Consider the following 14,532-nt stretch of genomic DNA (forward strand, 5'->3'; position numbering starts at 1 on the left):
TAGCCTTTACCTTTTGAGAAAGTTTCACTGCTAGCTTTTTTCATGCCTATGCTGCAATGTTAATTTGTTTTGCACAGGAAGCTTAAGTGGGGCAGGGAGGCCGCGACTGAGGAAGTGGTCATGCCTCGACATGTGCAATTGAGCAGTAATGCAGCATTGTGGCTGGATATTTTCTTGTAACTTTCGAAAAGCGCTGTTAACTTGATATATTTGCTCACTGGAACACTCACAGAAGACAGTGTTTATGCTTGAAATTCACTTTCTGGTTAGTAAAACAAAAAAGTGAAAACGGTTCATTTTTCTGCATTTTTTTGCAATCAAATATTCACAGAGAGAAGTCGACTCATCGGTTTGATCATGACTCAAGTGAACACTGGACGCATGCCATGTTACACGTAGTGCAACTCCACATTAATAGATTCTGATGAAGAAGAAAAGTTAAAGCTGTTTAGTTGAAGCTATAGAGGCTGGGTGAGAGGTGACATTCTGCTGTAGCAGCCTAGGTAGGATGTCGGAGTGTTTGCTTAAAGTAAATTTAGCCCTAAAACAATCAAACATGAGCCTCCTGAAATGCAAAGTCACGTCTGAGGTGGGCACTTTCTCCGGTTACTCTGCGCGAAGGTGGAGCGCCACTGTTCGTTAGGATGTTCAAGGTTGTGGCTGTGCCACAGAGTCAGGCCATGAAAAGCTAAACCTGGAGAGCAGGGAGGGTCACTGAGAGAGCAGCAGAGAAGTCTCCACTCCGACTGACACTTATGGGGTCAGACTTTTAAGTCTCTGTATTAAATCTACTGACAATTTTCTCAAATAGCCACAGCTGGTTTGCATCCACAGTGAAGAGGAAGATTTAAGTTGTGGAGGAGGATGATTGGGTTGGCCCACAAATTAGATCTGAACATATAAACCATGAGTCATAAGGCTCCATAAAATGGTCCCTGTCCTCCCTGTCATTCTTTAGTAGCTTCAATAAGGCCACATGTCTCAGTATTTAACTATTAAATGCCATTATGAATGCATTTTTTTTCAGCTACTGATATCAAACATTCAGTTTATAGAGGTTGCCAGGTTAGAAACTGAGTTCTGTCAGTCTTGCAAAAAAAAAACAAAACAAAAACAAAACAATAAACTTTTATGACATCAATAAATAATCAGCAATTTCAAAGAAACAATATTGACCTCCAAGACTTAATGACAGCATGCATGGTTAATTATGTTTTGCTGCCATTTGGAGGAAATAAATTCCCGATAAGTACTCAACGAACTGATTCCTCAGACATCACACTGGTATCGAATCTTTCAGAACTTTCAGCAAGAAAAGCAAATGAAAATATTTCCCAAAATGTCCAGCAACACGATATCTTTATTCCATTCGCTTTCTTGTACCAATTTAAATTTCAGCAGAGTCTCGGCCAGGAGACTTCATTAACTGAGCAATCTAGCAAGAAAAAGTACAACCTCAGGGCTGTGTCTTCGTTTTGGCCCAGTGCTTATTTCTATCCCGTCAGCACTCCTCGGGAAAAAGATTCAGGATATCTAATATCGCAAAATGTTTGATTGCAGATTTGGTGTGCGTATCGATGTGTGTCTGGGCTTGTGCGTTAGTAATCCGGAGTCAAGTGGCTGGGTTAAAACATTCTTACCATCTCTCTCCCACGCATGCATTCACGCATCTGCTTGAGAAAAACGCTGCAGATTTTTACCATTTTTAATCTGTTACCGGCTAAATTTGGATGAACCTCCCTGAATGGACCTCTGCTGTGTGCCGCCTCTACTTCTCCTATGACTTCATTGTTTGAATGGCTTTGTTGTCAATAAATCAAGATATAAGGGTCAGGGCAGCTATGGGGCATGTTTTGAGGAAAACCTTTGTGACATTAACCGTTGGCCTCACGCAGTGATGTTGGATTTTGATTGTCTTTCTCTCTCTGCAATATAATGCCCAACCAACCTTCCAAGTCATGCCAAGCCTTATCTAATCTGGTTGCTTTCTTCTGCTTTCTGGTCCCAAAGTTCAAGTTCAGGTTCAAATGACTCCCATTCTGCTGAGCTTGTTGAAGCTTTGTTTGTGTTTAAACAAAGGCTGAATCTATCCAAATTGATGGCCGGGAAAAGCAGGTTACTTTTCCTGGCAAGAAGTAAGACAGGAAGAGACATCTGACCGACACACGTGCTTATCCTGGAAGGCCACTCTTCTCATTTTCAACTCCCTTTGATGTTCCTTTTGTCACTCCATGTTTGCCGGTAATAACATACACTTTTGTTACTTCTCAAAGCATTTGCGAAATATATCTCAGGAAATGCAAATTGATGCAAATTGTCAAGAAGCTTGAATGGCGCTGAATTAGTGTTGTGGAAGTCGCACGCCCAAGAATTGAGTCTCATTAAGATTGATAATCAAGCAGTTTTTATAGACCACCACAGAGCGATGAACTTTTTTCCTCAGCGAGAAACAGCTGAGATGCTTATCGAACACAAACGGAAGGTGCCTCATGATCAGTATTTGTAAATGCGCACAGTAAATTTCCATAACATAATTCTCCAGCTCTGCTCTGCTTCTGCTCCGGCATCCAAAGTGTCTCTGACGTGATGGTTTGTTTTCTCTCCCTCGCACACACTCCGCTGACACTTCGTGTTCAGAAAGTCACAGCAGTCTGTTATCCTGCCATCAGTTAGTGTCCAAAACAACATGTTCCCAAAAGCAGAAGGCAAAGCTCAGTTTTCAAGGAAATCTTTCAACGTTACACGTGAAACATCAGAGAGGTTGGGTTGTGACTGATGAAGGTGTCAGTTGATTATTACATGTTTTTTTTTTTTACAAGATACAATAACATCTTTGGGTTGGATGTAAATCGCACAATTATGTTATTAAAATAAAAATAAAAAAGATTTTAGTCCTTCGCACAGAGAAAATGATCTGCCCTACATTTTCTTTTTCTTTCCATCCCTTTTGAGGAGATAGCTCAAAGAGGAGGGGGGTGAGGAGAGGAAAATGGCACAGAGAAGATTATCACATTTCACAACTGAGGAGTCCGAATCGAACTGGATGTCTGTGCATCATAGTCTGCATGTCCACAGAAAGCTTGCCCACTTTCATCCTCCCCTCCAACTCCCAGTATTCAAACTGATACGCTGAGCAAAAACTGCATTTTACATGTTTCATTATTTTTACATATTTTCGAGAAAAATATCCTCATTGAGTCCGCATCTTATGCTTTACTGGGTTTGTGCTCTCTCTCTCTTCAGTTTGACTTCTCTCAGATGCCATAGTGCTCATGGGCCTTGAACTAAAGCTCCTCTGTAGCTGCTCTCTTTTTTTCCCCTCGGCATGTTTTGCCTATGTGTGACAGTGACCGACCAGAAACCAAAGAGGATGTTCGAGGCAGAAAGAGCGGAGATCATCCCGTGAACTCAGCGCTACCTGCTCCTTTGGGGCTGAGGGGTTGGACATGAGAGGGGGCGTTTCCAGCCTCAGCCGCTCGTCGCCCTCAGACATCCTTTGGATCTAAACACAAGACGAGCCCGTCACCGTGGCGGACAGTGACAGACCTATCACTCCGGATGGACGAATGATGGTCGAGTTCGGAGGGAGCTGAACTGACGAGAGGAGCGGTGCGTCCTGGCGCTGGAAGGAGGCACCAAAACCTCTGAGCATCAATTTATTCAGAAAAGGCAAAGTCTGGTCGTGTGTTTCCACGGACTCTTCTGTAGTGTAAATGTATAATTACATCACACTTTTGAGCGTGAAAAGCCTCCGCGCTGCCTCCTAACCGCGCCAATGCTGGAATGGCTTGTGGCTCTGTGCGTTGCGATCCTGGCGCTTATAGTCTGGCCAGGCTTCAAATGTTTCGGTGCAGAGAGCCCACCGGATGCTCTGCTTCAAGGACTGGGGATTTCACGTAAGCCGGCGAAGGGCAGGACCGGTGCGTGCGTCCCGGACCGGGCCGGGAGCGGCGATGCCCGGACGGCCCGCGCCGAGGAAAGAGCGCGCACGGTGGCACTGATCTGCAAACCGTCGGCGCTGGCCAACTACCTCCTGAAGCACTGCAGGACCTTCAGCAATTACTCCCCGTGTGTCGGCTGGACGTGGCGGGCCAGCGCCTTCCTCCAGAGTGTCTACGAGGCGTGCTGGCCCTACGACAGCCCGGTCCAGTTCGTCCGGGACAACCTGCAGCTGAGCGACGACGGGCTGGTGGCCCTGGACTGGGCAGTGCCATCATACCAGAAGCGACGCCGGACCTCCAGCCACTCCACGAGTCCGGTTCTCCTCATTATACCGAACTCTTTTGGGAAAATCAGTAGAAATGTGTTAAAGGTGCGTCTTTGGCTTCCACTCATAGACTTCACGGCACTGATTAGTCTGCAGCCATCATTTTCAGGCATAAACTGAAGAGAAAGTGTTCAAGTTTATGTTAAAATATGAAAAAAAATATATATATACATATATATTAGATTTTCCCAAAGCTGACAACAGAACAGAATTTGTGCACCATCCTTAATAATACCAAACAAACAAACAAACCAGACTTAACATCAAGCTCAAGTTCAGCTTTGTTGTTGTTCTTTGTTGTTTTGCTGACAAAAACAACAACAACAACAAGTTGTGTAGACTAAGGTACAAAATATTCAATGCACATGAAAGCTTTAAACATTAATGGCTGGAAGTTGGATTTTTCATAGAGTGAGCGGCGATGCTTCCAAATCATCACACACTTGGAAAAAGTCTTTCTTACCAAAGGTCAGGATGCCTTCACTCGATCTTCCGCTGTGTCGTGCTAATGTCTGTTAGAACATGTGGCCAAGAGGATAAAAGGTACACCAGCTGCAAGTGAAATTTTCATTTTGACATAGTGTTTTGAAAAAGAAACTAATCAGAAGAGAAGCCAGGCAGTCAATAATTTAAAGGAAGACTTTAAAGTAAATCATCCGTGGCCGTCTGAGCAAAAGCAGTCATTAGAGTTGAAGCTCAGTCAGGGGAAGAAAAAAAAAAAAAAAATCAAAAAGAGAGCAGAGCAGTTTTTTTCTTTAAAACAAAAAAAGAGGAGATGTGAAGGCGGTGCCACTCTTAACTGCTCTTTCAATGCACTCACTGAGGGATTACAAAGCGCCGCTTGACTTCAGGGCCTGGTTGAAATGCAGCGCTGCTCTAATGATCGCCTGTTGGCTGCGGCATCACCCTTGGCATCTGGCATCTTGCTACAGCTCATTTCACTTCAAACTCTTAGCTCCTTGCGCAGATTTATCACAAGCTAACCATCAGCCACACATCACAAACGAGAACTGTGCAACAACTGGATACGCGAATGTGTGTGACATTGGTCTTGAGGGAATCACCCCTCGTCTTGATAGATAGTGGATGAGACAAAAATAAGAGCATGCGCAGTATATATGGCACAAATAGCACATATCTGCGTATGACATGTATATGCCGTACGCACACAGATATGTGCTACATTAATTCAACATTCATTCAAACCTTCAGATACGTTCGGGCTTTCTTCGATTGAGGTCATCATCAGAGTAGAGAGTATCCGTGAAGCTGACAGCCAGTCACGCTCAGGAGGGCTGGAAGCTGAGGCACCACAAGGGATATACACCAATTAAGATTGTTTCTGTCGCTGGTGAGAGTCACTTTGCTGAAAACAGGCAGTGTGCATCACAGTGTGCTCTGGCGCGCGCACACACACACACACACACACACACACAGGACTATATCTGTGACATGGTGAAAGAACAGAAGGAAGTGGAAGTGTGTCCTTTGGATCGTGCGGGCTCGTGTTCCCTGCACCTCGTCTCTTTCATACAAAATGTTTCGGGAATGGATTCATTTCTAAAAGATCTCAATTTTGTCTGCAGTCATTCGTATTCTTTACACAACAGTTTTGTCTTTTCATCTTTTGCTCCTTTCTTTCATTGTACTGTATCTGGCATGATTCAGATCCATTCCTGCAATGGCTTCCTATTTGGATATTTTGTTTAGAGACCGAAATGCGCTCCGATTATACTGACATTAATTGAAACCTTCATTCTTCATTATTTCAGTAAGTTATTTGGTTCGTTATTTAATCCTGTTTTTTTTTTTGTTTTTTTTTTTTAAGCAGTGAGCTGAAACTCTGTAAATGTGTAAGTGGATCCAGCTGTACCAGATGTCCTCCCTTGTGATTAACATTTGTCACATTTCCCTGACAGAGCAGATAGATTTGTAAGCAGTGTTACTGTAATTTTGTGATTTAGTTACAGTGAATTCACGGTTTGGCACATAAGTTAAAGTGTGTCATTCCTTATGTTTATGGAGTAAGATTTATTCACCTTGGTCTTTTTTTTTTTTTTATTGCTCACTTACATCCAACAACTCAGCAGATGTTTTTTCAGAGCGTTCTTTTCACTTTGTGCTTGAGAACAGCCCAAAGCCTATAGGGGTACGTTTTATTGTTAACAGTTAGATCAGAGAAGGAGCTAAAAGCAGCAGAAAAATATTATCATTCCCAAATTCAAAATATTTCGCACACAATCCATTACAGACAATCCATAAGTTATGTTGATGTCTCAAGCTCCTAAACATGCTGTTTATCAAACGCTTGTTACCATGTCAGACTTTTCACTGGCCATCAAAGAAACAGGGTATTACATTGGTGTTTCCTGTCCCTCCCATGTCTATGTGATTTTCCCAGCTGGGCGTTGATGCACTGTAGCTAAACTCTTCATATAGTTATGCAGCTTACGATCGTGTGGATGAACATCAGGATTTGGTAGCCTCTGCACCCATGACTCATGGGAGATTTTTCTATGCTAATGTGACAAGGTCATTCAATGTTAACTATATTTTCATCTATCTTAGAATATGTACGGTTACAACAACGCAGCGAATCCCATATGACAAAATCTATTTTCTGGGAGGCTGGTGAAACAGGAGCTACCTTGAAAAATATCTTGATATTTTTACCGTTGGCACTGTGTTCAATTATTCATGGGTACTCCCCATTTTCAATGTACTGTATGTCAGTGATGCTTAACACTTTGAGATTCTCCCAGAGGAGAGAAAAACAAAAACTCTTGGAACTTCAAAATATCCTTCTAAAGTTATTTGTTTGTTAGCCTTTGCAAGTCTCGGCAGCGCTTTATAGCAAAGATATCAGTTTTTTCCACTGAGAGGAATTTCTGTCTCCTGCAATGCTGCTATAAAACGTTAGTCAGCTGGAAAACTGCCAGCAGTATTACAAAACAGCATCGTGTTGCAGACCATCAATTCATTAAAAAAAAAAAAATCTCCAGTTTTACCCTTTCCCTGGATTTATCGGCTGTAACTGAAGATCAGTTAATTTTTTCCCTCCACGTGTATCACAGGCCTGTTGAAGAGTATCTGGGCAAACCATTGACCTGAAAAGAGGACAGAGAATGTGCTCGACTGCCGCCCTGTTGTTGTTTCCTAAATGCCTTTAATCCAGTAACATCCTTAATTTCACTGGAATGTGTGGCAACATGTCCCAATGACGCTGCTGAAGTTTGTTAGACATCAGTGTCACAGAAATAGATAATCATTTGAAGGGGATGTTATTGTCAGCAGTTTGGTAGAAAAAAAACGCAGCTTTCTTTTTGGTATGTGTGAGAGAGAGAGAGAGAGAGAGAGAGAGAAAACTGGCATGTTGTCCAGTGTCTGGAGTCCCTGCTGAAAGAATTTGTCACTGTACCGACAGTTTATCAGGCCTGACAGAAAACCGCCGGAGAAGTGGCTGGTTTTCTGTTTTTCCCACTTTCTCCCTCAAACCAAAATGCAGACCAACATAACATGGCCACTGAGTTATCATGTGGATGGCCTAGAAGGAAAGGTCAAGCTGACTTGAATCTGTGTAATCCATGTGAAATAAATTTAACAGAGCTTCATGGAGGACGCAGCCAGGACCAGTTCGCTGTAAGCGTCTGTCAGATGGGGGTACAATCATGTGGTGAAATCCATTTGCATCAGTTTAATAATTCCTCAGATGTTTCATAAAATAGCCTTCCTTGGCGGTGAGCTTTTGCTTCAGCGTGGAACAAAAAGTTAGTTTTGGGGACAAATGATAGAGCTTCAGTCTTGCAATAGCTCTGGATAGTAGAAGCTTTCCGGCCAGTAAATGCTGTTTAAAAAACTTTGCTGTGAAGTTGTTACCCACTTATGAGCTTGCGTTACTGTGTGTGATTCACAGAGTGCATCACCACATTTTCTGGTTGATTGTTTATACCGTGCAGCCACATGAATACCCGAGCCGGCAGGGAGTCGCTTAATTCAATCTTAGTTCATCACTCAGCTGTGGATGTTGGCCCTGCAATGGACTGGCGACCTGTCCTGGGTGTACCCCGCCCTCGTCCAGTGTGAGCTGGGACTGACTCCAGCAACCCGCGACCCAGAAACGGATAAGCAGTAGAAGATGAATGAATGAATAAAGAAAAAAGTAGCACCATTCATGTTTAAGTGATGCAGCTGCTAAAAGCATGTAAGAAAACAAACTTGAAACTGGGTTTACCTCTGGGGTGCACCCAAAACACCAGAATCTGACCATGTGTCCCAATTGAAGGGACAAAAAAAGTGGAGGTCTTTAAAATTTGTTGGTAGAACATATGAAACCACATTGCACCTTTACTGGTTGTTCTTCTGTAGTTATATCAGTTACATCAACAGTTATATCAACTTACACTTTTTTTTTTTCCTCACCCATTTTCACACCAGTTATGTGAAACAGCGCTGTCCGATGGCTACCTGCCAGCAGTTTTCAACCGGCGCAGCCACAACAGCACCCCGCTCACCACTGTCAAACTGCAGCAGTTTGGAGACCCTGCCGATCTGCGTGAGGCCGTACGCTACATCCGCTACAGGCAGCCTGCAGGAAGACTCTACGCAGTGAGCGAGAGCAGCGGGTCGGGCCTTCTGCTGTCCTACCTGGGGGAGTGTGGCTCATCGAGCTATGTGACGGCGGCTGTCTGTCTGTCGCCTGTGTTCCGCTGCCAGAGCTGGTTTGAGAGCGGCCTGTGCCGGCCCCTGCAGTGGGTCCTAGTGCTGTACCAGAAGATGTGTCTCAGCAGGTATGGAGGAGGGTGGGAAACATGCTCACTTATGTTTGACTTATTGGTGAGAGGGAACACAATATGAAACTCTAACAAGGCAGATACAGTGCCAGAGGATCAAACTTTTTTCTATTAAATATTATTATTATTTATATATATTTTTTAGTAAGTTAACTTTTAAAAGATAACACAAAGTGTCATCTGAAGTCCCTCTTCACACAAAAAATACTTCAATGTGCCCAACTGGAAGAAAGTGTTCAGTGTCAGTGTCCATAATCAGAAGCATTCTATGGCACCACATTTGACATTTGTACTAAAATGGTTTCCCTTTGTTGCTTGCAAAAAATTGCGGTGTAAGTGAAAGCGTACAATAGGTTTTGGAAAAACAGAAATAGGGAAACAGTTTTTCCTTTTTTCAGTTTTCTCTGGGGACTTGTGTCTATAAGATGATGAAAAAAAAATCCAAAGTATTCATTAGGTGCTTCTTGGATGAGCACAGATAATTTAGGAAAGCACCAAGTTACTGTAGCAACGCATGGCCTTCTCAGCGTCACATCATTGATTCTGAGAGACATCGTGACCCAGGTAGACTTTCTCTTATCAATGCCAATGTGGTATTGGAAGCCCATACAGCTCCTCAGAATGGATTTACTGGTTTTCTTTTGTCTGTGTGTGTGCTTGATGTGCTTTTGGGCGAATCTGTGCGTGTATCCGGGTCAATTTCCTAGGTACCATACGGTGTTGCGTGAGACCATCCAGACAGATTCCCTGTTTTCGAGCTGCTCCTTGCGCGGCCTGGAGGAGGCGCTCTTCTGTCAGACTACAGTATCAGCTACAGGGACCACCAGCAGCAGCAGCAGCGGGGGTGGCAATTCCTCAGGTGGCTGGGAAGCTTACTGGGAGCGCAACGAACCCTTGAGAGATGTGGACGAAGTTGCTATTCCTGTTCTGAGTGTGTGTGCTCAGGATGACCCAATCCGGGGTGACACCCAATCCACCATACCCTTGGAGCTCTTCGAAACCAACCCACATTTCTTTCTCCTCCTAACTGAACGCGGAGGTCACTGTGGCTTCTCCACCCAGGCCGAGGGGAATGCCCCTGGTGCATTAGGTGCAGTCGGCTCTCCGGCCACACCACACAGTGGGACGGACAGCCGTGGGACCAACTGGAGCCACAGGGCTCTGCTGGAATTCTTCAGGGCCACCACAGACTTCTTCGCTGCCGAGGAGAGAGCAAAGCAACTTGCTGCAAGGAGGAGGGGACTGGGGGGGAGCATAGGAGGGAGGGTTTTCCGCCACCGCAGCGTCAGCACATGTAAAAGAGTGCCAGCGTGTTCCCATAATATCCATGCCATTTACAATTGGCAGAGGTCCTACACACGATGAGGCAGCTTAATGGAAGTTAATGGACTGCAATGAAGCTTTCCGATGCTTGGATTCGAGATGTGAGGCTCTCAGGTCATTCTCTGCCTGTTGACACTCGGCTGCAAAGTCTTCTTATAATCAAAACTAGGAGAGTGCAGTGGTTATAAAAAGTGTGTGTCGTTCTCGCATGCTCGACGTGAGCTATAAAACACTCGGCCTGCAAAAACAGCACAACAGACCAGAAGCCCGACTGCAGTTGTTACGCTGAGCTGCCGTTCTGTTGACACTAAACACTCAAGAAGGGGTGGCTGTATATTTTTCTATGGACTAGTTCAAGTCTCTTCACTGCCAGCTGTTAAAACCGACAGATTCTGCCTCAGTTTTATCAAACACGCACTCATTTATTGATTCTTCAGTTCATTTGCTTCACATTTTACAGTTTGCAACCACAAGTGTATCATCATCTGGGACATTTTTAAACCATAATTCTTAGTGTAGCATTTTACTGCCAATTAAAAGTCAACAGAGCTTAATGACCTCATGCAGTGTTGTTGTGCACATTAAAGAGAGTTGACTGTGTATAGTGTAATCAAATGTTCTCCTCTATGTTGGGAAATGGATGGTGGTTCCCAGAACAGCCAAACTTATATGTGATTGCCACCCAGCTAGCCTTCAGAGGAAATGTGTTGTCATGGCATGGGTTATGATATTTTAATGAGCTCAGGTTTGCTGGAAGCATTTTGTGACTTTTCCTCATCATCATTTATGCCCTGTGCTCCAAGCTTTCCCTGACTCGACTGCTCGGGGTATGACGCTGGTGAAGCCGTGGTGGTTGCTGCTTTTAAAGCGAAGAGCTTGAGCAGCAAAGAGCTGTTTTAAACATTTTTGTAAATTCCAATATTATAGATATTTTGTTCATTGCTGAGCTAATAGATTATACAGTCACGATGCAGAATGACAACTTTTTAAAATGTTCTCCTTCCTGGCTGAAGACGATTTATGGCTCCTCTTCTGGAGTGGCACCGAATGCGCTGATTGTGCTGTACAAAGGAAATATTCCTCTAATATATCGTCTCACTCCCTCAACATATTTACAATGAATTTGACGAGGCCATAGAGTCCTGTTTTCACTTTGTTGTTAATGTTTCTTAGCCCATCGGCTGGTTTTGTTATATTTATTAGAGTTTACTGAAGAATTTACTTGCGAACAGGCAAAAGCGGTACATTTGCACCTTTTCTTCAGTGCTAACTTTTAACTAACATAGAACAGAAGAAGTCAGTGAGTACTTTATCCTGTTATCTTCCAAATTAAGCTGTTCTTCTCCCTGCTTGCAAAACTCTGCCCAGCTAGCTTGCAGATGCAATACCCTGCTTCCACCAGGGGCAGGCAGTAAAATACACGATGAATCCAAACAGGCGAGATCGGATGTGAGGAGACGCATCGCTACACTTCATATCCTACTAACTGAAGTGTATTTTTAGCTGAAGCTGGCTTTTCTTGCTCTGACAGCACACCACAGCTGCATGGGCAACGTGCTCTGAAAAACAACATGGAAAGGTCATCTTTCACTTCAGGTACGTAAAATCCTGAATGAATAGAAGCGTGTTTCTCGTTACCTTCAATGATGCTCATGTTTATTTTTGCAAATACTTACTGAAGTTGTGATCTGTGGTCTTGCCAAACCCCTTTCTGAGACAATGCCGGGAGACATTCCCTATTATAGAACAGTACCAACAGCTATCCCATGCTGTGTGTGTCTGTGAGTGTGTGACAGTCACTGTAGTGTTTGTCCACCCACTGACTCTTATCCACTCAGACAGCTGGAACACAGCAATGTACACAAAAACCCACACACAATGTGTGCCAGCAGACACATCATCCCTGCCATCATACACACACAAATGCGCACATAAAATACACACAAACATGCATACCAGCTGTTGTCATATGCAGCATATTCTTATATATGCTCATTATTCACTGAAATATACACAATCAGAAAGAAGAAACAAAAATCTGTGAGATGCACATATACTGACACACACACCGCACACAATGCAGACAGCATGTAAATACATTTAACCCGAAGTGATGCCAATTAAAATCCGTCTCATCTTGAATTTAATTCAGTGTCTTAGTAAGATTAGTTTCCAAGAGTTTCAATAGAAAAAACTAAATGCTCTATTTAGTTTCCCATTTGATAGGAACAGTATCGGTGGCAGGTAAGCCAGGTAAGTCCTTGTTTCTGGAAATAAGTCTGTGCAGAAAAAGGGCTTGATAGAGCCTGTCCTGTTCTGTTTTGTTGTTGACATTAAGCTTTATAATTTGTGGCAGAAAGTACACACTGTTGCCTCACAATAGCTGCTTTTCATTGGCCTCTGGCATATTAAGACATTAAGACTGAATTGCCCTTTCCCACTTTGCTTTTTCAATTTTGAGGCAATCGTCTGCCACAGTAATCACGTAAGCACTGATTTAATTAAAAAGATTGATATTCAATTAACAAACTACTTGACATTCCCGTTGCTTAGATTGCACTAAATTATAGGTTCTCTAAATTGATGCACACACTTCGTTAGATATTTGTTGAAGTTGTAGAGCTACAAAAGAATATGTGTATTCTCCGGTACGTACGGGGTGATTGCTACTGTATATTACAATTTAGTTCAACACACCATTTCTTCTTTTCTTTTTGTACTCCTCACTGATTATATGAATAGTAAATTAAATTCAATATCTATGTATGTTGTAGCAAGACGATGCCATTAAAAAAAAAAAAAAAAACTAGTTTCAATGGTAATGAAATGCACTTTGCTAATATTAGCTTATTTTAGCAAAATTAAAACAAAAAAAGTTAGTCTCTTGTCAACATTTGGGGAAAGTTTAAGTAGTTGTGCTCAGTTGTACTTTTATCCTGGATCAGTATCTTCCCAGAGTCTCTTCTGTTTTTTTTTTAACCTAACAAGCCCCCCACCCCACCGTCAGATCAAACAAATAATATACAATGCTGTTAGTATCAGTGAGATACGGAGGCAGGGCAATGTTAGCTGTTTCCCAAAGTTTACCCTTATCTGAGATAACAGGCTAACTATTTAGTGCACACACACACAAGCAGTATCAATCTTCTCGGTAGAAGAGTAGCTTGGATATAGGTCCCTTGATACATTTTTTTCTTATCTCTGAAGACCAGTGTCTCCATTGAATGTTTTTATGCAGTGACTCGGGTTGTTTTCAGTGCTGACCCTCATGGGTAAGGAACCAAAAACACTCAGCCTACAAAAATGAATCATGCAAAGGCACACAGTGCAAACAGAAATGATCTCCACAAACAGTTTCTGGATTCTCTTGTTAACATGTTTCCTTCGCCATAAAAGCTCTTTTGTATTTTTTTTTTTTTTTTATTGTTATTATTATTATTTTTTAAGCTTTGAAGGTCATACCTTTCCCTTTTTTGTAACGTAGAAAATAGTAAGACTGCCTGAGATTTAGTACATTTTCTTTAGCCATATTTTAGCCAAAAACTATTATGTTATCAGCGTGTCAGTGCCAAGCCAACTAAGTCTTTGGAGCAATCATACCAACAGCCAGGCCAACAAAAATGTGAGACAGATGTTTAGCTTTGGGTCACTGACACTCAACTTGTGCTTGGTTTGGATGACAGTCAGCAAGCGAGGAAAAGGAGTGTTTTGGTGTGTCTTTGTTGGCCTTTCTGTCAGTATCCAAAACAGTCATACTGTACAGGGTCAGTGTTTATAGTGGGGGGCCTCTTGAATTACTTGTGTTTCCATGTGGATACAACTTAAATAAAACAGCTGAGATAGTGTAACAGCAAAAGCCCTTCTCCTATTTTCAAAGTCTCTTTCAATCTAAATTTTTGATGTAAGGCTTTAAAATATTTACAATACACCTGCAGATTTTCTCATGCAGTAGATCTGCCATTACACAATTTAGCGGGATTTTCAAGTGAGCACATCTCCTCGTTTAGGTCACGCAAGAATAGACTTGACTAAGTCAGACAACTCACCTGTTTCGGAGAAAAAGCATAACCTCCAATTATGTGACGAAAAGTGCGCGCTATTTCCTGTAATAACATACAGATTTCTTCCTGCTGTGATTCATATTTGGGTTTT

At 42.7% G+C, this 14,532-nt stretch overlaps 1 protein-coding gene across 1 annotated transcript; it reads left to right on the top strand.

Annotated features, from left to right (window-relative positions):
* Positions 1-3,477: 3,477 nt before the first annotated feature.
* abhd15a (abhydrolase domain containing 15a) lies at positions 3,478-13,199 on the top strand. Its single transcript, XM_029518372.1, has 3 exons — positions 3,478-4,312; positions 8,702-9,054; positions 9,765-13,199. Exons 1-3 carry the CDS (start codon positions 3,776-3,778, stop codon positions 10,420-10,422), a joined length of 1,548 nt encoding a protein of 515 aa, XP_029374232.1. The 5' UTR covers positions 3,478-3,775; the 3' UTR covers positions 10,423-13,199.
* Positions 13,200-14,532: the final 1,333 nt, after the last annotated feature.

This window comes from Echeneis naucrates, chromosome 13 (assembly GCF_900963305.1).
Source record: "Echeneis naucrates chromosome 13, fEcheNa1.1, whole genome shotgun sequence".
Classification (NCBI taxonomy): Eukaryota; Metazoa; Chordata; class Actinopteri; order Carangiformes; family Echeneidae; genus Echeneis; species Echeneis naucrates.